The 21,286-nt window shown below is 39.8% G+C and overlaps 1 protein-coding gene across 1 annotated transcript in view; it reads right to left on the reverse strand.

Moving 5' to 3' along the window:
- Window positions 1–369: 369 nt before the first annotated feature.
- tnfrsf21 (tumor necrosis factor receptor superfamily, member 21) overlaps window positions 370–21,286 on the reverse strand; it is a 58,838-nt gene continuing 37,921 nt past the window's right edge. The window contains exons 5-6 of the mRNA XM_067571810.1: window positions 4,750–5,011; window positions 370–2,859 (exon numbers count right to left, since the gene is read on the reverse strand). Coding sequence (XP_067427911.1) covers window positions 2,630–2,859; window positions 4,750–5,011 — 492 coding nt within the window. The 3' untranslated portion in view covers window positions 370–2,629. The remainder of the gene's footprint in view (window positions 2,860–4,749; window positions 5,012–21,286) is intronic.

A 21,286-nucleotide genomic window follows, 5' to 3' on the forward strand; every position in this document is an offset into this window, starting at 1 on the left:
ACAACTGTGTGGCATTAATTTCATGGGCACTTGAAATAAAGAGAGCAATTTGCATTGATAGCCCAATATCTGATCTCAGCACTCCATAAATTACTCTGTGATGTATTCCTTATGCAAAGGGGAAAGATAAACAAAACATTAAAACATACTATTGTTGAGAGAAAAGAGCAGAGATAAGTGGCACCCTACATTCTATTTGCATTCAGATATCACAGGTGTGGTGTGATCAATTCAATATATTTAAGTGTTGAGAAGTAACTAATAAAAAAAATTGAAAACATGGCCTTCCTTGGCCTAACACACTTAATCTAGGTTTTTATCACATTGACGTTTTGGGCGGATAGAAAAATGTGACAACTACACACCAAGTTATGACAAATGTTTTGAGCTTTAATTGGTTGATTTTTAAGAGGTTACATAGTAGTAAACATACTGGTTATGCGCGTAAAATTTGATGAAATCATCCACTCGAGCCACATGTGCACCTCACCTTCACCCTTTCAGACTCCCGTTAGAAAATAAAAAGCTCACACCCTGCATTTTGAGTCTCCACAGCGACATGGAGAGCAAGCTCACACATTCTCACCATCACCATCATCATCATCAACATCCCCATCGTCAGCACAGTCCACAGCAGCACAATCTCCACTCTTCTTCAGTCAGTCTGGCATACTTTAAAAAGTCGTCAGTCCAGGGTTTGAGTCCCCCCTGTGTCAGGCCAGCTGGTGAGAGTTCACATCTAGCACCACAGTAGTTTTAATAATAACTGGCTTGGTGAAAACATAGTCCATCATTTGCTGCTGTCATGACGAAATCCTTTCTGAACGTTGATGAGTTTTTTGGTGGTGCTTTTCAGTCTCATTATTATTTTGCGAACGTTGAACTTTGAAGGAACTGAAAGAGTACATTATTTCTTCCTCATTTAAATCAAGTAATACAAGTAGACAGACTTCAAGTAGAGTATGGAGTATGCATATCTTACATCCCAGCCAGGTCATCTTGTCATGCCAAGCAGGGGGGAAAATATATCTGAATGCCCGTGAAAACATGAGATACAAAGAAAATGCTAACAAAAAGATGCTACAATAACATAATAAATCAAATTAAATGTAGAAAACATTACAACAAAATCAAATGTTAGTTAAACAGTTAAAGAAAGGACACAGAAAATACATGTCTGCCTCTCCAATAGAAAATAGAATTAGTGCATCATTACATTTTAATATCAACTACATACAGCATGTAGCAACATACAACTGCATGAAAAATGTTGTTGTTTTCTTTTTTTACTATTAGCACTGAAATGCTCAGACACTCATGTCTGATCAAAAACCACACCGACATGAAGCTCCAAAATGTATCAAGAACACTTCATCAAAGCTACATTTGTTGAGGTGAATGGGGCTAGCTAGCAGATATCTGAATGTGCATACTGGTAGAAGTATTTATTGTATACTGTCCATGAGTCCAACAGTGACAGAGCTTCCAAAGCGACGTATCTAAACCATTTTAGATATATGGCTTTGGTTCCACAGAAGCAGGCTAGGGCACTAAACACTGCCCCCTTCCTGTCCAGTCAATTGTTTGTTTTGGAGCTTTTATCCAAAAGCAAACAGTTCAAAGCAAAGCCATATATCATAATATTAGATACATATTATTGGATTATTTAAACATTTAATCCAATATTTGAGATATATGGCTTTGGTTCCAGAGCAACAGGTCAGCCCTCTAGTCTAATGCTGCCCCCTGCTGGTCTGGCAGAGTGGTTACAAGCTAAAATGCTAAGACCCGGAGAGGTGTTGTGCTCCAGGTACAGTACAGGCAGCTGGAGGAGGGTGGAAGAAATAAAAAAAGAGGGTTCATGGTTTAAGAAAAGGAACATGTAACAAGTTCAGGCACATGACTTCAGGGCCAATCCACACCTTGGAAAAATATCTGTGAATGTGGTCTCCATCGTTTATCTTTTAACAACCTCAAACCCCTTAAACCCCAAGAATAATACCAGTGTCATAGCTTATTTACTATTGTCTGTGTGAAATTTCCATTTTAACTTATTTTTTTAAACACTAAAGGCAGATGAAACCTGCATAATTGGCACAAACAACAAAAAACACCGGTATTATCCTTTAAAGGTGAAGGCATTGGCCAGTTAAGATAAAGAAAGTGCTTACTATATTTTTCAGTAAATACATATTCAGTTCCTTTTCAGCCCAGTTTTTTTGAGCCTCATTGCTAAGGCTGAACATATTTAAGAAAAGTACTCCTCCTCGTAACACTCAGAAGGCTTTGATTACATTGAGCTTTGACCCTGTATCATGATGTAGAGGATGGATGAAGGAGTAATAGTGTTTACACACAAGACGGCAGAAGAGGGGGATTCGAGGGTAAAGAGGAGTAAAGTACCAGTAAAGATTTTAAAAGAGTCATTGCAGGAAGTAGATAACCTCATCTACAACACCCAGCTGAAATCATGTAACAAAGTGACATGATGACTCTATCAGATCAAACATCAACCCAAGCTTAATCTGCACAACACTAGATCTCAGTTAGACATTCTTTTTTAATCCTGTGCCGCTTCTCCTCTGTGTGTTTTCTTCCTTTCCTTCCATTTCCTTCCTTTCTTCCTCCACTATAACAAGTCGGGGAGGTGGCTGTAGACCGAGTCCAGTAGCGTCTGGCTGGCCTCCTGACTCTTGACTCCTGCAATCTCAAAAAGCTGGTCCAGCTTGTCTTCGGCGGCCGGGATCTCCTCGATGACGTGCAGCTCCTCCGGGTTCAGGATGTGTAGCATGTCGTCGAAGATGGGCTGCAGGTCGCAAGGGTCCAGACGCACTTGCCGGAGCACCGTGTCTTTCTTTTCTGGAGGGTGGACAGAGAGGGGGGAGATGATGGGCAACTGTTTACTGACGTGCTACAGTTAATGTTAAGACACTAATCAATATGTTTACATTAACAATGGATCAGATTACTCTGTGTAATGTAAAAGGGGCTCACTCGTAGTGACAAACTTACAGAGAATCCATAAACTCTGCAGTTCCCCTGAGCTCTACAAAGCTTCTCGTTTTGGTTTTAAGGCTCGCAAACTCACTGTTTTGATTCAGTCTCACCGCTCTTGTCAGGATCATTTTTAGATGCAACATGAAGCTGTTTACAGCTCATACATTATTTGATGCAACAAAATACAAAAAAAGGGTTTTCATTTAAGAGCAGTACCCAGAGTGGCCACAAGGGGGCAATCAAAGCCCACACATTCATATGTGAACTGAGTGCACTGTTGTCACATCATTTTCAGTAAGTGTGAGACACATTAGTGAGTGTCTGAATAATTTGCTAAGGGTGTGAAGAATGTGAAACTGCTGATACTGTATCTGCACAGGCCACTGTCAACAAACCACAGTCTTTTCCTCTGAGAATAAGGATGTGTCTTGGCTACGAGAGATACTTCGTCATAGGAAAAAATGTGGGATGTGGGAATGAATCTCCAGGGGAGATTTGGGATGCTTTTTTGAAAGAAACTGGGGATTTAAAAAATGTATGATGGCCTCTGGCAGACCTCTGCTGTTTTAAGGTTCTGGTGGATAACAACCTCACAACCTTAAATACTGCATTTGCTCTATTTGCCGAAATGAAACTCTAATATTATCTGAAAAACACCACAGACTGGCCTGGATGGTGAACATGATTATATTGTGTTATAAGTTTATTGATGCTGCGTTATAATATACCTGAGTATTTGAGTATGTTTGTTTTAATGTGTTACATTTTTCTAAGAGTTAGGGGCACTGACTTCTAAAAATTACACATTATAAAAGTGTAGTGCTGCTCTCACATGGAAAGTTTTAAATATTATACATATAAATGAACAGACACAAGGCTTGAATTAGCCCTTTCTATTCTATTAACTACTATACATGCCATGGGGTAACACCAAACACAGGTGTTCCTTCAAGTTTTGGCAATGAGATGTTGGTGAAAGTTTGGGTAGAAACCTAGAAAGTGAGCATTGAGGGGTTTCTTTTATTTGTTTGTTTTTTGGTCAAACTACTATTTTCAAGGTCAATAAACATTTTACAACACACTGTAAGGATTTGTTCATGTGTAGAATCATATAATTAAATATGATTACAGCTATGTTATAATTTTACGTTTATGTTTCATGTCAGAAGTTATAATTGTTAATAAATACATTAATACATAGTTTATATCTGTTTATAACTACATTATAGTGTGTTATAAAGAATTTATTAAGTGCTTATATACTGCAGTGTGAGAAAAAAGGTCATTACAACCATCTTATAATTAAAATGGTCAAAGGTTTAGAGGTTCAGTGAAAAGAAAATAGCATTTTCAATGTTCTTAACTTGTGTTGCTTTGGGTATTATTCTTTTTTACACTTTACGTTTCAAAATATGCATTTTTTTCACTGTTTTCGATTTCATCTAACGCCAAACCTTTTAATTTCCTGTAAAACATTCAAGTGCTTGTGCTTGTATAGAGAAACTTCTTGGAAACCTCCAATCAGACAAGATTTTGGGCAACTTAGCTAACCCCTCTCATCATATAAGACCTGCCCATTGCGTTGTAGGTTGCTAGCTAGCAGCAGCAGTCAAGTACTTCTAAGATAAGCAGCTAACCCTAACCCACTAAATTCTTCTGCTGAATACATTTTGGGATTTATTTCTGCCACTGACAAAAGATGTCTCAGTGACCCAGTGACCTGTTGAGGTACTGAGGCGTTTTTCCTCTCACCTTTGGTAATGAACGAGCCATTCCTGCTGAGGGCGGAGTCTTTGCTAGAGGTGGAGTCACAGCGGAGCAGGGGCTCTGATTCGTCGGGGAAGAAGCCTTTGGTGCGGTCCACCGGTGACTGCTCCACGCCCACACCGCTGCCCCCGCCCACGCTACCATTATGGCTGCTGCTGCCGACGCTGCTGGGAGACTCTAGTGGCTTGTGAATGGGACTGAGGCTTTGGCTTACATTCACTGAGGTCATCAGCTGGTTGATGTCAAACTGTAGGAAGAGAGGGATAAAAGGGGGAAGAGTGAGAAACCAAAGCTTACACACACACACACACACACACACACACACACACACAAACAATGGTTGCTATTTGCTGCCCACAGAGCACATGAACTCTTGTCCCACATCCATCCTGTATCTCTCCATCTCTCTGTATTTAATCTCTTTTCCCCTCCTTTTTCTCTCCATCTTCTCCTGAGCCTGAGACACAGAACATGTGGTGAACATGAACTAAATTCACATAAAACTAAATGAACACAATAACCAGCAAATGTTTACATGCCTAGTTTTAGAAATAGAAAATGTGGATATATGATTGGACAGTATGTGGAAGATATCACATATAAAATGACTTGCATGCCTGCCTGAACTACTGCAAGACTCACTTTCTTAAGCAGTCATTTTTCTTAAAGGGGCACTCCATAAATTTTACATGAAGTTCAGTTCACTCATCATGGGGAGTACCAATCAGCCCATGAAAACAAGTGAATAATGTCTTCTGTGACTCAGAAAGGAGTTTTGTCAAGTCTGAGAACATAACCCTGCTGATGACATAGTGACGTCATCGGGGTTATCTGAGCTCAGGCTTGGGGACTACAAATATATAACAGAAAGCCTGCATTCCTTCACTAATCTTCTATTTCTGTCTTTGACCTCTCATTTCTAATTTTGTATGTATTCCAAAGATATAATTCCCTACAGGGACAAAGGGGACAAGTCCCTCTCACGATTCAAAATTATATAATTTTATTATTCTGATAACAAGATGCTACAAAACAACATCGATCAAAGCTAAGGCAGCAAATAGAAGTGTTCCTGAAAAGAGGACTAAGAGTGATAGTAACTAAATTATCACTGTATTTTAGTCTTTGCATGTTGTAATTGCATGTTGTAATTATTTCATATAGTGTAGTTAAAATTGTAAACATATCTCAGTCTCAGTTCTCTATTGATTTAAACTAAATGTCATTTTCAGTAATATTACTGATACAGAAATTTAGGCAACATTTCTATCTTTCCTTTTCCTTCTTTTTCCATCATCAACAATCCCTCTTTCCCTCTGTTTCCTCCTCTCAGTCCCATTTTGTTTCAGTTTCTCCCCCTATCTCCTCATCTTCATCTGTCTCTTTCTCTCTCTCCCTCCTCTATCATTGCAACCCCCTGCTCCACTGCTCTCCCTCCCTCCCTCCCTCTCTCTCTGTCTCTCTTTGGTGTGGTAATGAACCTGTGGTTTGAACCAGTAGTGACTGGTTTGGGGATGAGATCATGAGAGCACATCTTGTTTTTCCCAGCATGAGCCCAGTCAGGCCTAAAGGTCGCAGCACCAGAGAGGTCATTTCATTCATGGAAAGTGCAACTGGGGGAAAAAACAGACTGAACAAACAAACAAATCCCCCCCTCCCACCACCACCACCACAAGGAAATTCAACTGGGCTGAAAACTTTTCCTTTTATGAAAATCCATTTTCATGCAGTGGAGGATTCAATCTTTTATGATGGATTTCTGCTCTGTTCAGTATCAGGCCCTGATGAATGAGCTGTAACAGGACGTGACACAGAAACACCAGCACTGTTCTCTTTCTCTTGTGTTTTCTTTCTTTATTCCATAACGTCTGGGTCACTGGGCTGCAGTGTGACACGACTAACGTGATTCTGACAGAACAAACACGCTCTGTCCGGCTTACAAAGGCATGCATGCACACACGCACAGAGGCACGTGGACACATATACACACACTGTGGCAAAGACACGCTGACATTCACACAACAGCAGATGCAACTAGAACAAATTATTTTTGAGAGCAGATGCGGAAAAAGAAAAACACACAGTCCCACAAGGGATGAAAAATTCAGCAACCTCTAGGGACAGGAAGTCAGTGGAGTACATAAGACACGCTCGGAAAAATCACACAATCTGATATTCTGCTTTGTGGCACAGATCTGAACTTCTCAGTGCTGCTGATTCTTAACCATTCCCACTTACACAACATATAAATGTGCTTTTAAAATGCATCCTTTTTGGTTACTTTAGTCTCTAAATCCATACCTAAAATGTTCAATTTCATCAAGAACAGCCTGCACAGGTTCATTTGTGATGCACTTCTCTTCTCACTTGACTAGTGTGTCAATATTTTTTTTTTAAATTGAAAGAAAGAACACAGCCTCATACCTTTTCTTACCACAGATAAGAAAAAAACAAATCAACTTAGAACCACATGTACATATTCAGCTCTCTGGAGCTAAAAAAAAAAGAAGGACAGCAAACAAATAATCAAAACAACCTGTGATCATTTGTGGTAAAAGCTGACTGAGCATGCTTGCACATTTCCAGTAATACCTTGCTTCACATTCCTCCAGTTCAGAACATTCAGCTTGCCAGGATATTCCCAGTCCCTCTTAGCTACTGGAAGCCCTGATCAACAGCCAGAGCACACTATAAATAGTTTTCACTGGCACCTCTTTCTTTTAAAGAAATTGTCCCTGAGTAAACAAGAAATAGTTTGGAGAAAGACAAGTTGTTGATGGATTTATCAAATGTCATTTTAAAAGCTGTGAGCATTACACATGTAATTCCACCCACCTCCAGTTTACTACGCTGCAGGCAAGAAATCTCAAAGATTGATACAGTAATTTCAAAACCTGAGCAAATAAAAACAAAACAATGTGCATCAATAACAAGAGGTAAATGAGAAAGTGTGTTTTGGGGTTTTGTTGGGTGAACTGACTCTTTAATATAATGTTTTTGATCATTTTGCGGCAATCTTCATCTCTAGGACCTTTCATTTGTGTGACTGTTTCTTTATAATTGTCAAGAAATGGGTTCAGCAGTGTGCAGGTTGTATGGCTGTGATTAAACTGACAGTGTAATCACACTAAATTACACTGCATTGACAAACGCTGCCAGCCCACTGCTGGTGCGTCCCTTCACTACATAACCACTGCCCACCCAGGTAGAGCACTTTGTGTACGTCTGCCAGTCTGTCTGAAAGCACTTCTAACCACATGGAATCTGATTCCCCTTCGCTGGCAGCCGCGAACAGCTCAGAGCTGAACTGCTGGGGAAGGAGACTGAGCACAGAGGTCACTGTGAGGAAGAACAGTACTGCTGTTCCAGAAAGCTCCCAGACTGATGAGTGTGTGTGTGTGTGAGAGAGAGAGAGAGAAAAGGATCAGGCCGAGTGAGTCGCTGACTTCTCCTGTCAGCACAACACAAGAGCCACACACACACTAGGCATACAGCCCAACACTCATATGTACACGCACACATACAAAGTGAGCCAGTTAGCGTTGCTGGCAGAGTTGGCAATTTGCAGCAGTATGAAGGGCACAGGGGACGGGCACGCACACACACACACACACACACACACACACACACACACATGCACACACACTGGGGATAGTTTGATTAATTAGATCAAAAATGTTACAGCGAAGAATCTCACTCAGCTGTAATTACTCCCAAAACAGATGAGCTATTAACTAAAGATGCGGCTAAGAGAGGAACTGGCTGTAAAGACACTCCTAAGATGTCACTGTACATTCAGTCTTCACCACTAATTCATCTATGACATTTAAAGTAGATCTTCAATGGGCAAGCCTGCTCTCAGGCTGCATTAATGCCAAACACACTCACAATCATATGTAGATAATCTCTCTGAATTACCTTTAAAAGAATCAGTGCTGTTTCTGGGAAATTGTTGTCCTTTTCTCCAGAATGTAATGGATGTGGTTTTTTTTTTTTTTTTTTTTATCTTATGGGCCTTGTTATGGAAGGGACTGTAAGTTGTCTAATGGGACCTGAGTCATAAACACCCAATTAAGGCAGAAATTGCATTTGATTATGCATCATTGTGTATATTGCAGCCCTCGTGTGTGTTTTTTTTAATGCATTTTGTTGTTCACAGAAGTAGAAAGAAAAGAGGAGAGAAAGCACAAACAGAAGAAGCCAAAGTGCAGAAAAGATAAATGGATTTTTTCTGGGAATCAGTGAAAACCAAAAACCATGTTCTCACAAAATATAACTCTTGAGTGTTAAGTAACCAGAGGCAACACACTGCACTTCAATATGTGTCCCTTCAATGCACCATCCTGGCCTTTCTGCCTCAATTTTCCCTACATGTAAGACAGAAAGTCAAAAGAATCGTAGTTAAATACTAGTTTAACTAAATAATCCCAACTCATGGTCCAACTTGTTTTTTATGTTAGCAGATGGAGCTTTTAAAAAATAAACATTCATATGTAATGTTTATAGTCAGCATGAGCAGAAATTCTAAAAGGTCTATAAATGAAGTTGCTTGCATGTGAACAAATCATCTCCAGCCACTAATGGAGACAATGTAATACAGGTGAAAGCTCTGGAAAACTCTAGTACTGCAAGAGGACCTTGAGTTATGATTGATTTGTCAGACTCTAAAAATCTTAATATCATGGTGTAAGATATGTTTAAGATGAACCCTCTTTACACTCTTTAACTTACAGCATTCCAGGTTATACTGTATGCCTACTTTTGGTGCAGTGCATGCTGGGAAAAACTCCATCACCCTTTGACCTCTTAAAGAACATAATTCTATATGGAAATTGACTCAATTAATGAGGTTTGTTTGACTGATTTGCAGTGTCATCATGTGTGTCAACTGTGTCTCAAGCAGAAGATGCTGCTGTTAGTACTTTATAGTTTTGGCTATCGTTTATAGTGGTTATGATAACAGTGTACTCATTATTACTGAAATCTGAGAACACGAAAAAACCATGGGGCAATGAGCACCAGTAGTGAGACAATCCCACCACAAAACTGCACCCAATATGTTGTTGCTATAGTATATCCTGCACAGGATAACTGTGTTTACACACTGTTCATGCCAGACTTTGCTTCAAAGATTTTGCTGCTTTACCAGATCTCAATTAACTTAATGCAACTTGGTAGACATAGATGTTGACCACCCTATAGCAATAAGACCCAAGTTATATTAAACCTATATCATCCTTTAATGTCTGACACAGCGGTCGAGTGGAGCCATTAAGTTTCTGTGTGTATTTTCTTCCAGGAAGAATGAAGCGCCAGCCATCTCGCTGCTTCCCCGCAGCTAAACAGACTCATAACTCAGGAGTTGACAGCCTTCAGCTGTTGGTCACGGGCCATCTTCAGAGTCTAATTAGCCAGGCAGTTCTTGTTCCAAAACAGAGTGAAATTAACTTTTGAGAGCCAAAATTCTCAGCACTTGGCCAAGTAATCGTTGAGTCATTGGTACTGATCAGCAATCCAATCACCAGGCTGCAGCAGCATTTTTGTTATTTAATGTTCTGGACTAATAAGAATGCTATGGCCCTTTCAGAAACACCATCTGTCACAGACTGTCGCTCACAGGTAAAACACCTCGTCAACACAAGTCAAGAGGCCTCTCTCAGTACAGAGAACACCAAGTTCAAACTTGCATAAACTTGACAGTCCAAACTCAAGAAGTGGAGAATGCTGTACACTTAATTTGCAAATGGGACAACAACATTTTGATGACCATGACCACCAGCTCAGTTAAACTCAGGTCAGAAAGTAAACCAGACACCTCTGACCCAGGTGCTTGTTTGCAGTTCTAAAATAAAATGTAGGTAAAGACAGCCACAGTGAGGCTAAGCTAAATAGCTCTGAACTAGGATTATTTGTGTATCTAGCAACTGAAAAAAGGACAATTAGCTTCTCAGTGTGAGCCACGCAAATTTAATTGAAATTGAATCTGAAAGAACTTAAGAGGAAACTTAAACGGAGGGCCTAAATAACATTTGGGTAATGCAAACAGGATTTGGATTTAAAACAGAAAAGTGAGATCAAAATTAGTTCTATGTGAAAATGAAACTGATTTTTAATTTGATTGTACATATTGCATTTTGTTGGCAAGGTGCCATGGTATAAGCAGGATCATACACCCGGACTTTATAAGTTCCAACAGTGGCGGTTTGTTAATGTGAAATAATTATTAAATTAAAAATGGTTTACTCCTCCAGTTTGCTTGGTAGTCTGCCAGCATTCATTAAAAACTGGTTCCAAATTGTATTTGGTCAATTTCTGTGTGAATACATGTATATATATGTACTTCCTGGGTGAAGGGCGCCGGCCAAATGAGAGTGTATTTAAAGGTGCTTTCATTATGCTAATGTGTCTCCTCGCTTCCCTCACTTGTGTCTCTTCCTCACGTCTGTTCAATTAATTAACACTTTACACTGTTACTTAATAATTTATATTAAGTAGTGATACCTGGAAGGAAAACACCTGATACCTGCTCCTATTTTTATTATTTGATTATAGATCTATAGCAGCGTCTGTCTGTCACAGAATAAGACACAAATAGACCATTTAAACCTGTTAATTACTGAATGAACAGAACAGACGAGCAATAAAAACAGCTGTAGCCTGCAGAGTATGTTTAAATAAAATGTTGCTTATTTAGTTTGTGAAAGTCTGACGTGCTTTCCAGGCTCAGGATGATTTTATAGGAGATGCAGCTGTGCAGCGTCATATTTTCCTGAAAGAGCTGAGACGTCCTGAAACGGAGAGAAGAAAGGAGAAGCCTGTTGGCTCATGAAGACAATAATACAGTTACAAGAGTTTTGTGATTGATTCATTATTCAGTAATTTTGATTTTATGAGTAAATATGATCAGCTGCTGTTGGTGCTTTCATTCCTGTGCCACAGGTAGTTTTGCTGATCTGCTGTATTACAACAACAGCCCGACTGTTTACTGTTCCGTCAGATCAGCTGACCAATCAATAAACACATTCAATCCAAGGGTTGCTGTTGTCAGGTAAAAAACTTCCACATAGGATATACCCGTCGTTCCTCACTCTAAGCTCATCCAGTAGCCTCCTCTCTACTCTCTCCTCGCTCCTCGTGTCCTCTGAGGTGCATTTAAGGGATTGGAAGTTCGTCCGTGACGGTGGAGGGAAAACGATTTCTGGGTCACAGGAGGAGAGAGGACGCGAGGAAGCATAAATTAGCCTAATGAAAAGCACCCAAAGTCCTTCAACTTTTAGCAAGCAGGTGACCTGAGGCTCCTCTCTGATTGGTTGCCTTCAGATTTCCCACAGTGAATTGGTATTGTTTTCATGTTTTTTTAATGTAATGTGATTGAACAATCCTCAACGCCTGTCGCTCATGTTCATACTCGACATTAATATAAGTACAGATGCACATGCTTGACTGTCGCTCCTGCTCTTCAGCTAGCTGAGTGGTACTTTCAGAAGATGGCAACTTGCAGTGGAATCATTAAATAGCATCATCAATGAAAACTGTGAAGTGAACTCGGTAGACTAGTTATTTCCTTTGTAAGGCAACTGAAATAAATAAATATGCATTATGTGGTTAATAGTCTTTGCAATCATATTTGGATATGTCTCCTCTCCTTTCCTCCTTACTCCTATCTTTTGTTTCCTCCTCTCCTCTCCTCTCCTCTCCTCTCCTCTCCTCTCCTCTCCTCTCCTCTCCTCTCCTCTCCTCTCCTCTCCTTTCCTCTCCTCCTGTATCAGCAGCTCTTCTGTTAGCAGCAGCATTCGGGCTCCAAGGGCTCTTGGGGGAGACAGGCTTTATGATGCCACCAGAGCAATTAGCTGCAGGCTCTATTAAAGTCCCCCCCCGTTCATGTCCCGCACTTAAATCACACTCTGCCAGCCATCTTTGAGGTGATATGACTCCCTCTTACTCCTCTTTCCATCCCACCTCTGTCTGCAGTGTTCAGCTGAAGCAGGACAAGACTTAATTTTTATTCTCTGAGAGTTTCCACTCTGAGAAAGACTCTGACTTCATTAGTGAACAGGACTCAAAGGTCAACCTGATGAACTTCTACTTCCTGAGTGTAAAAGTGTTGATTTAGATCTAGTTCAGGATGATTTTATTCTTAAAAAACTGCAGAATTTGTTCTGATGAGACGCAGTTTGACAATTTGATTGAGTCCCTTTTGATTGTAAAAGTAATCAAAGTTGCTCCGCTTGGTTCCTCCACTCATTGTGCGTGTGTTTGCGTGTGTGTATGTGCTTGTGTAATGTGAATTCATGCATTCAGTTATCAGTGCCCTTTTTTTCACTTGAGCACCTGCCCCCCAAAATGTGCCTGTCCCTGACATTCACTACTTTGACTTTTAACATTATAACTGTTGACTTGAACATCATTAACTTACCTGTGATGAAGTCTTTGGCAAAGATGTATCCCACAGTTTATCATTTTCATCTGATCTGCAGATGGCCTGAAGCCACAGATCTCTTCTTTTACTGTCCTTCACTCTTTGAGGAAGTTCAGGAACTCGTAAACCGGGGTTTTATTTATTGTTTGATGTGCAAAATGCAACACAGCAGCTTTTAGGCATGTTGCCACTAGTTTTTCCAATTTGGCACTGGCACTTTACAACGCCTGTTTTCACCCAAAAGGGGGTGTGGTTGTTCTGACGACTGGGAAGTGATGTATGCCTGCTCTCATATATTAGAAAGCACAACGAAGAGGTAATAAAATATCGACCCATCCTGTCCAGAATAAAACACTGTATGAAATTTTGTGGCGCCTCAGAGTTGGCTTTGCGTGGCCATGATGAGAGTGAGAGCTCCGATAACCTTGAGATATTCTGTGGGTTGGTGGATTTTGTTGCCTCCCTTGATGGAATGTTGAAAGAGCACGTTGAGAACTCCACTGTATTTAAGGGAACTGTGCAGAACGAGCTACTGGACTATATGTTGTCTGTTGTGAGGGAACACGTCATCAAAGAAGCCCAGAGCAGTGATATTTTTATCAATCCAGGCAGATGAGACAATGGATATTGCACAGTGCCTGCTGGTGCTTGTAACTGTGCTGCATTGATGACAAAAACAAGGTGCAGGAAAGATTTTTTCTTTTTTTTTCATCCCTCTGCAGTCAGCTACGGCTGAGTCCATTGATACGGCACTAAAAGAGCATCTTGCTGCCATCTTTCCTGAGGACCTTTTGTTCTTTGCTGAAGAAAAATACAATTTGTATGATTAAAAATATGATGCACATTTGTGGGAACATTAGCTTTCTGTATTCAGACTGTGTCAGGGTGCATGTGACAGAGAAGCTGAGATAATGTTGCTTCTCTTGGTGCATGTGCAAATCTTCACCTGACCTTCACATCCGCTGATATCTTGTGTTTGGGATTCTCCTCCCCTCATCTCTTAACACTGTGAAAATGCTTTCCTGTTTCTTCATCTTATTCAGCAATGACGTATGTGTAAAAGTTTAGCAAATAAGTTGTTTGTATGATGTTCATTATTATAACACAACCTTAGAGGAGAGTCATAATATGGCTAAAACCATCTGTTATTTCTTGAGCTCCTCTTTGTTTGTTACACGGTATAAAACAATATGTAATCCTATTTAGAATGCTTTATTATCTTCTCTGCACAGGGACACACTGTTGCATCTCTACTGAGCTGTTTGTATTCTGTTGTAAAATAAAGTCTCATTTAGAAATCAGTTATATTCCTTACTACCAGTTATTCAGATCTACTGAGCATTAGAAATCTGAAATAGTTCATCACCCTCAAACCTGAAGGGAGAATTTCCTCCATATTTTCTATGAAGATGTGCTCAGAGAGTTGTTTCTTACATCAGATATATGATCAACCGAGGGAATTTTATGTCAAGATATTTTTAACTTCAGGATTCTTTGCTACAAGACTTAAGCAATAATCTTCAGCAACCACATATTCACATTTTGTCCAGCAGATGGCAGCAGAAGGCTCTATAAATGACATTGGAGTTAGCTAATATTTTCCTACTTTTTTATGAATAGATAGAATGTAACAATGGCAGTAAAAATGACTTTAGTAGTTTCATATATAGAAATGGAACTGTTGCCTGGTGGTAACTTTAGGTGATGGAGGTGAAATGAGTATTTTGTCACTTCTATTTTTTTATTCTTCTCTCTGAAGGTCTTTGATACCATACTGGGACACACCAGGGAATGCTTCTCCTTCACAAACCACCCTGTCAGTGCCACCTGGCTGCAGGGGGCACAGGTTTGACCAGTACAAGACTACATAGATGCACTGAGCAACACCTTGAAGGCCTTTCCAGTGCTCAATAGAAGCAGGCTGAAGACAGAGCTTAGTCTCATCTACAGCAAGGGAGAGTTCAAAGCCTGACGTGATGCTGTGAACCTATTATTTATGGAGAATAATCTTGAAGAAGTCTTTTCAGAGACTGCCACTCTCCTAAAGATCTTCGTCACCACACCCATGACCACAGCAGAAGATGACTGACTTTAACCAGAAAAACATTGAGAAATTTGCAGGCCAGAAGGAAAGGAAGGCAAAATTTATGTTCAAGTAATGCTACTGGCCAGTGTTGAGGCAACATTACAGTGTGTTGTGAATCAGTTTGAAGTTATGGCTGTTTTTTTTCTCTTTAGAGGTACATATATTAGATCTGCAGCACAGTTGCAACATGTGTACAGTATCTACATGTATCAACACCAGTTTTGAGGCATTTATAAGATATTACTTAGTGACAACATCTGGAAATAGGGAATAGGGAGGTTTCTACTTCAGAAAACAAGTCTAAATTGTGCAGACTGCAGCAACTAAACTCATAACAAATAAAACACATCAACTTAATGTATTTACGTTGGCTGCCACTTTGTTTTAGAATTGATTTTAACATAATACTCATTACTTTTAAAGCACTTTATGGCCTGGCCCCAAATTACATCTCTGAGTTACTCTGCCCTGATCAACCTGCTGAAGTCCGACGGCCTGCTGTTCCTTCCAGCAGTAAGATTTAAGAAGGTTTAAGACTAAAAGCGGCAGAGCTTTTGCTGTTAGGGCACATCAAGCCTGGAATAATCTGAGTGACCAACTCAGCCTTTTCTTCCTCTTTTACATCTCTCAGATAACCTACTTTTATCTAACATCTTTCTTATCATTTCATTTTAACTTATAAATACTGTATGTGTACATGGGTCTGTGTGTGTGTGTATATACACGTATTTGTGTATGTGCAGGTAGTTGGTAGTTTGCATATCTATATGTATGCATGCATATGTTCTTAGGTTTTTAAAGCATTGTTCTTGTTTTGATATTATTTGTAACTAATAAAATTTTTCCTCTGTATTTTTTGTCCTTTTTCCTCATTTTGTTTTCACTACTTGATCTAAATTTTTATTGTTCACTTGTTTTTTTCTTACTATTTGTTTGTTTGTTTGATGTTTGCCTTTAGCAAAGCCCATGTAATCTGCAATTTTAATAAGTGCTATGTAAATAAATATATTTTAACATTATATAATAAAAATACTACAACCTTACTCTTATATTATGCTTTATTTTATAGCAAACAAATCAGGATGAGTGCTTATCCCTTTAGGAGTAGCAAAAGTTAAAATTTCAATTACAGAACCTCTGGGGTTTTTTGTTTATTTGTTGTTTTTTTTTTGCTGAGCTATGGAGTGCTGCTGAAACTAGGTTCTCCGCACATCTTCCAGCAAAATGCAGCTGAATCCAGAGAACAAAAAGGACTGGAGCACACTGATTAATTCACAGCCTTTAATTGTGCAAACAGACTAACGTTTCAACACTTCTGTGTCTTCATCAGAGTCAGAGTGCAGCTTTTACTATGAACTACACTCTGAACACTAGTACTGTGAAGCGCTGCTTCAGTTTGTTTTCCCCCACAAAAAAAATACAAAAAAAAAACAAAAAAAAAACCTAATGTTGTTCAGGTGTCACTAAATGTATCTGGGATTTCACAGAAACATCAGTGCTGATGTTCTCTTTGTTGCCCACAGCTGGCTGTGTGTCACAGCTGGCTGCATCACACAGCAGCTGAAACAATGTCCAACTGAAGATTTCGGCCTTGATATCATTCAATATCAATTCAATATCATTCAATGCCTCACGAGCTTGAAGATTTGAAGAGAGAGAGAGAGAGAGGCGAGAGAGAGAGGCGAGAGAGAGAGAGGCGTGAGTGAGTGAATGAGTGAGTGAGAGTGCACTTCAGTTAGCACCAACTCTCTGAAGAAGCTAATAATTTCACTCTAACTGTGTGTGGCTATTTGGCGCTGGTCTTTGTGAATTGGACTGTTTTTGCTATGAGGCTGATTTGCATAGAAAGAGGCCATGAGTGCCAAATGCACACATATTATCTAAATTACATATGTACAAACAGCAAAGGAGCACTGAGATGCTATTTGCATGGCAGCGCAGTTTGGGGTGCATTTCACCCTTTGCGGGTGCTTTATGAATTACACAGATTCTTTTTGTCTCATTTGCACAGGATTAGCCGCCACAAAAGCTGCACAATCCTTTTGTGAATTCGTCTTTCTGAATTTTCTGAAAGCTCTGATATGTCTGAGTTGGCGCTTCATGCCTAAAAATCTGCAAATAAGGACGTATGTCTTATGTCAGCCAAAGTCTGTCGATCATGGTGATCCGGTTTGTCTGAATCTACCTTCCACTACGTTCAAAGTTAATATTGTCACTCCCCACCCCCTGCTTTGCTGAGCATGATGCTTCCTTATGGGAAGTGAAGAGGTCAGAGCGTAGATGCCAAATATCAGCGCTGTACACTCAGATAAAAATCCATTCCACATGAGTTTGTTGACTGAAATATCGATAGTGAAAAGGGTCACGAAGCGAGCAGCGTTGACCCTTTCGCACCAACATCATGTGCAACTTTTTCAGAACCGTTTCTGTTGTGTGAACGGATGATCATTTCTTTGCCCCTTTTATTCCTTCTCTGACTGTACAGACACATGAAATCCCACTTTGTGTCGAGAAAACAGGAAAGCCAGAGCAGCAAAAATCGCCATCTTTCCCCTTCGCTGATTCCTTCTGTTTTTCACTCCTCCCTCAGGATGGCAGCTCCGTCTGCTGCAGGCTCTGACATGATGCATTCATTAGCCACACACAGGAGAGTTATCGAAATGAAACAGCATGGCTGCTCTTTAATCACTTACTTGTACATACTGATGCCAAGGCCAGAGAAGCAGGCAGGCACAGCAGTATCTCTATTAAAAAACCATTTTATGCATGAATAACACATGCATTAACCCTCGTTTTTTTGAGTTAACTGAAGTTTGACTAGAATCTCATGAGTTTTGTTACTTGAAAATAAGATCTGTTAACTTCCTGTCAATGATTCAGAATGTCTTTTGCAGTTTTCAAATAGTTATTACATACACTACATATGATAGCAGGGTCCAACATGTGGCTTACATGTGGATACAGATCCATATGATGTGACTACAAACTCACTTCATAGGATGCTTTATAGCTCACAGTGCGTCCGAACAGAAAACAGATTGAGAAGAAAGGGGATCACATCACTCTTCTCTCTGTTCTCCACTCTCATGAAGCAGCTGACATAAAAATAGAAACATCCATCAGACAGCTGACGCTCAGTTGTTCCGATGGGAATAGCGTCGATACTGTGAATGTTTGTTTCCCCACTGTGTTTCCAATGCTCAATGTTATTGCTTTTATGTAACGTTCACATTGGCATGCTTCCTGTAAGTAAGTCACATTGACCGGGAATGAAATGTGTGAGAACATACAAAGCATTGATTGACACTGACCTTTATAAAAGCGAGTATACTGAAGTTTTGCACATATCTCTTGTCTTTTTCAGTTGAAACCTCTTTTGTTCAGGCACTTTGGATAGTCCAATTACCCCATTTACATTACAGATACCTATCCCATATCAAAAAAGTGTGAATGCAACCTCCTTCTCTTTAAGACACATAAGTTAGCTTTGAAATCAAACTGAAAATCTCTGTGTCTCATTAAACCAAAAGGAAAAAGTGGCGCCAGCTATTTCAACATGCAGTCATACTGTATAAAATGTGTAGCGTGCTGTTGTAGAATTTATCTGATCCCTGATCAGTGTAACCACTGAATGAACTGTGTGTGACAGGGGAGTGACGTAAGCGAGAGCCGGGAAGACAACAAAACATTTGTCTTGCTCCTAGTCCATCCGTTCCAGTCATCCATGTGTTTATGTAGTCTACAAATAGTAGTTAGCTAGCTAGCTAAAGTGTTGTTGTTGTAACTAAACTGATAAAGTACATTAGTCATACTTCTTCTGGCATTTGTGACATTCACCAAACAGCTTTAGCTACATTACATTCTGTCCTTAAGTTCTGTATATAAAAGATCATATTAAGACAACCAAACATAAGCAGTGGTTTCCCTGAGAGCTGAGAGCTCCAGAAAAAAACTCTAACTAAGAAGAAAGTGTAAAATAACCGGCAATGTTCTTAAAGGTATCTATCTTTAAATGCTCTTTCTTGGTTTTTGTTATTATTAACAAGATGCAATTGTGATTTAATGTTTTGACATTTTAATCTTTGTAAACTTGTGACCAGCTCGTGACATAGCATTGTGAAGATGTAAGTTAAAGTTATTTTTATGTTATAGCCTATAAAGTTATTTATAGGCCACAAAGAGATTTGTAGCATGTTTTGTTAAAAAAAAAAAGCTGGCAGAGAATGTGTCACAATCGGCCATTTAGCCGGCAGCTTGCGCTTGTGCACACTGATAAACACATTGGTGGATTTTGGGGGATAAAACATAATTTTTCATCTGCTGAGGTGCTGTCCATGGTGTTGAAAGGTGCGCTTGGTGGGTGTGCTAAGCGCTAAAATAACTGACCCCTCAGATCCTCATGAAAATGCCTATGGTGTGTGCATAAGTGCATACAAGTGTGCACGCATGAATGTGCAGTACACTCAAAGGGTCTCAAGGGTCCCGGATTGGGGATTTGAAAATATGGTCAACCTACTCTCCACCACACTGTACTCTACATATCATCAGCATGCCTCCCTTACATAACAATTTATTAACTGCTATCTAATCTGCAATCAATCCAGAAAGCTAGACAGAAAACAACAGCAGGAGATCATCTGCTGATTATTAAGCAGTGATGAAAGGCAAAATTATTTGAGCACAAAGCTCAGAGTCACGCGTGTCGTTAAAACCAGAACAAGACTCTTTCTGTGCAGCGCTGACCTTGAAGAGTGCAGTCGAGGACACTAATGTGATACGAATCCTGAGAAAAGTTAGAAGTTAGAAGAGAGGTCAGAGGAAAGAGATGGAGAAAAGTGGATGGTGGTGAAGGATCTGTTGTGTCCCCTGGGTCCCCCATGTTTTTTCTGTGTTCTGCATTACAGTATGAGGCTGATACTAGGTGGCTCACAAGGGGCCCATGAGTGAGGCTGCGCATATGAGTTCACTAAATAACAGACATCCTGCTACATGCATGCACCAGGCTGCATTCAGTTCAAAGAGAAAGAAAATTTGTGTTTGTGAAACTGCACAGTACAACGGAAATAGCCTCACCCCTATAGAGACAATAAATAGAAGAGCAAAAAGACAAGTACAGATAGAGGTAATACGTACATGTACTTATTACTAGTACTGAACATCAATAAAAAATTGTGGTCAACCACTACTACTGATCAACTATCATCAGTCATCAGCCCTCACTTTCAGTTTGGACACTTACCACTAAAGTTCCCACATGTGGTTGAACAAAAATAAACAGATCAGACAAAACCATTAACAAAACTAAAAGTCAACAGCCATGCTAGTGGCTCTGTGAGGCTGTACTTAAAAATAGCAGTGCTTTGAGCTCAGTGCTAATGTCAGAATGCTAACATGCTCACAATGACAATGCTAACATGATGATGTTTGGCTGCTGATGTCTACCATGGTCACCATTATAGTTTAGCAAAGGAGCATGCTAATTAGCACTAAACACAAATTACACCTGAGGCTGATGGAAATGTCATTAGTTTTGCAGGTATTTACTCATAAAGCAAAGTACTGGACAAACTCAAAATCTGGGGAATTTTACCTTTCATTTTTTCCATATTCACCCTTTTACATCTGAGATGGAACTTTAGGGGTACTCCAGCACTTAGCATTGAACTTCTGTAATGTTGGAGGGCTTTCAAGAAAGACATTTTAAAAAACTGTCAAAACTGATAAAAAAAAGAATAAAAAAGCCTCACTGCACTTCCATCTTGTGTCGCAGTTTTCACTTTGCTGCCCACTCTGGCCCCACCTCAATCTGTGATGTCAAAATACCTCTTTGAAAGCAGTATCAACAGACAAAAATTGGATCTGCGGACTCACTTCCTTCCTAGCTCTCTCACTCATCCCAGCAAGCATTCTTCATAATAATGTAATTACTGTTTAAACATCAAATCATTCTCCCAAAGTGAACTGTGGCTTTAATGTGAGGAATGCAGCTGAACTGAACCACAGGGACTGGCTTCAGG

The sequence above is a fragment of the Thunnus thynnus genome, chromosome 18 (genome assembly GCF_963924715.1).
Source record: "Thunnus thynnus chromosome 18, fThuThy2.1, whole genome shotgun sequence".
NCBI lineage: Eukaryota > Metazoa > Chordata > Actinopteri > Scombriformes > Scombridae > Thunnus > Thunnus thynnus.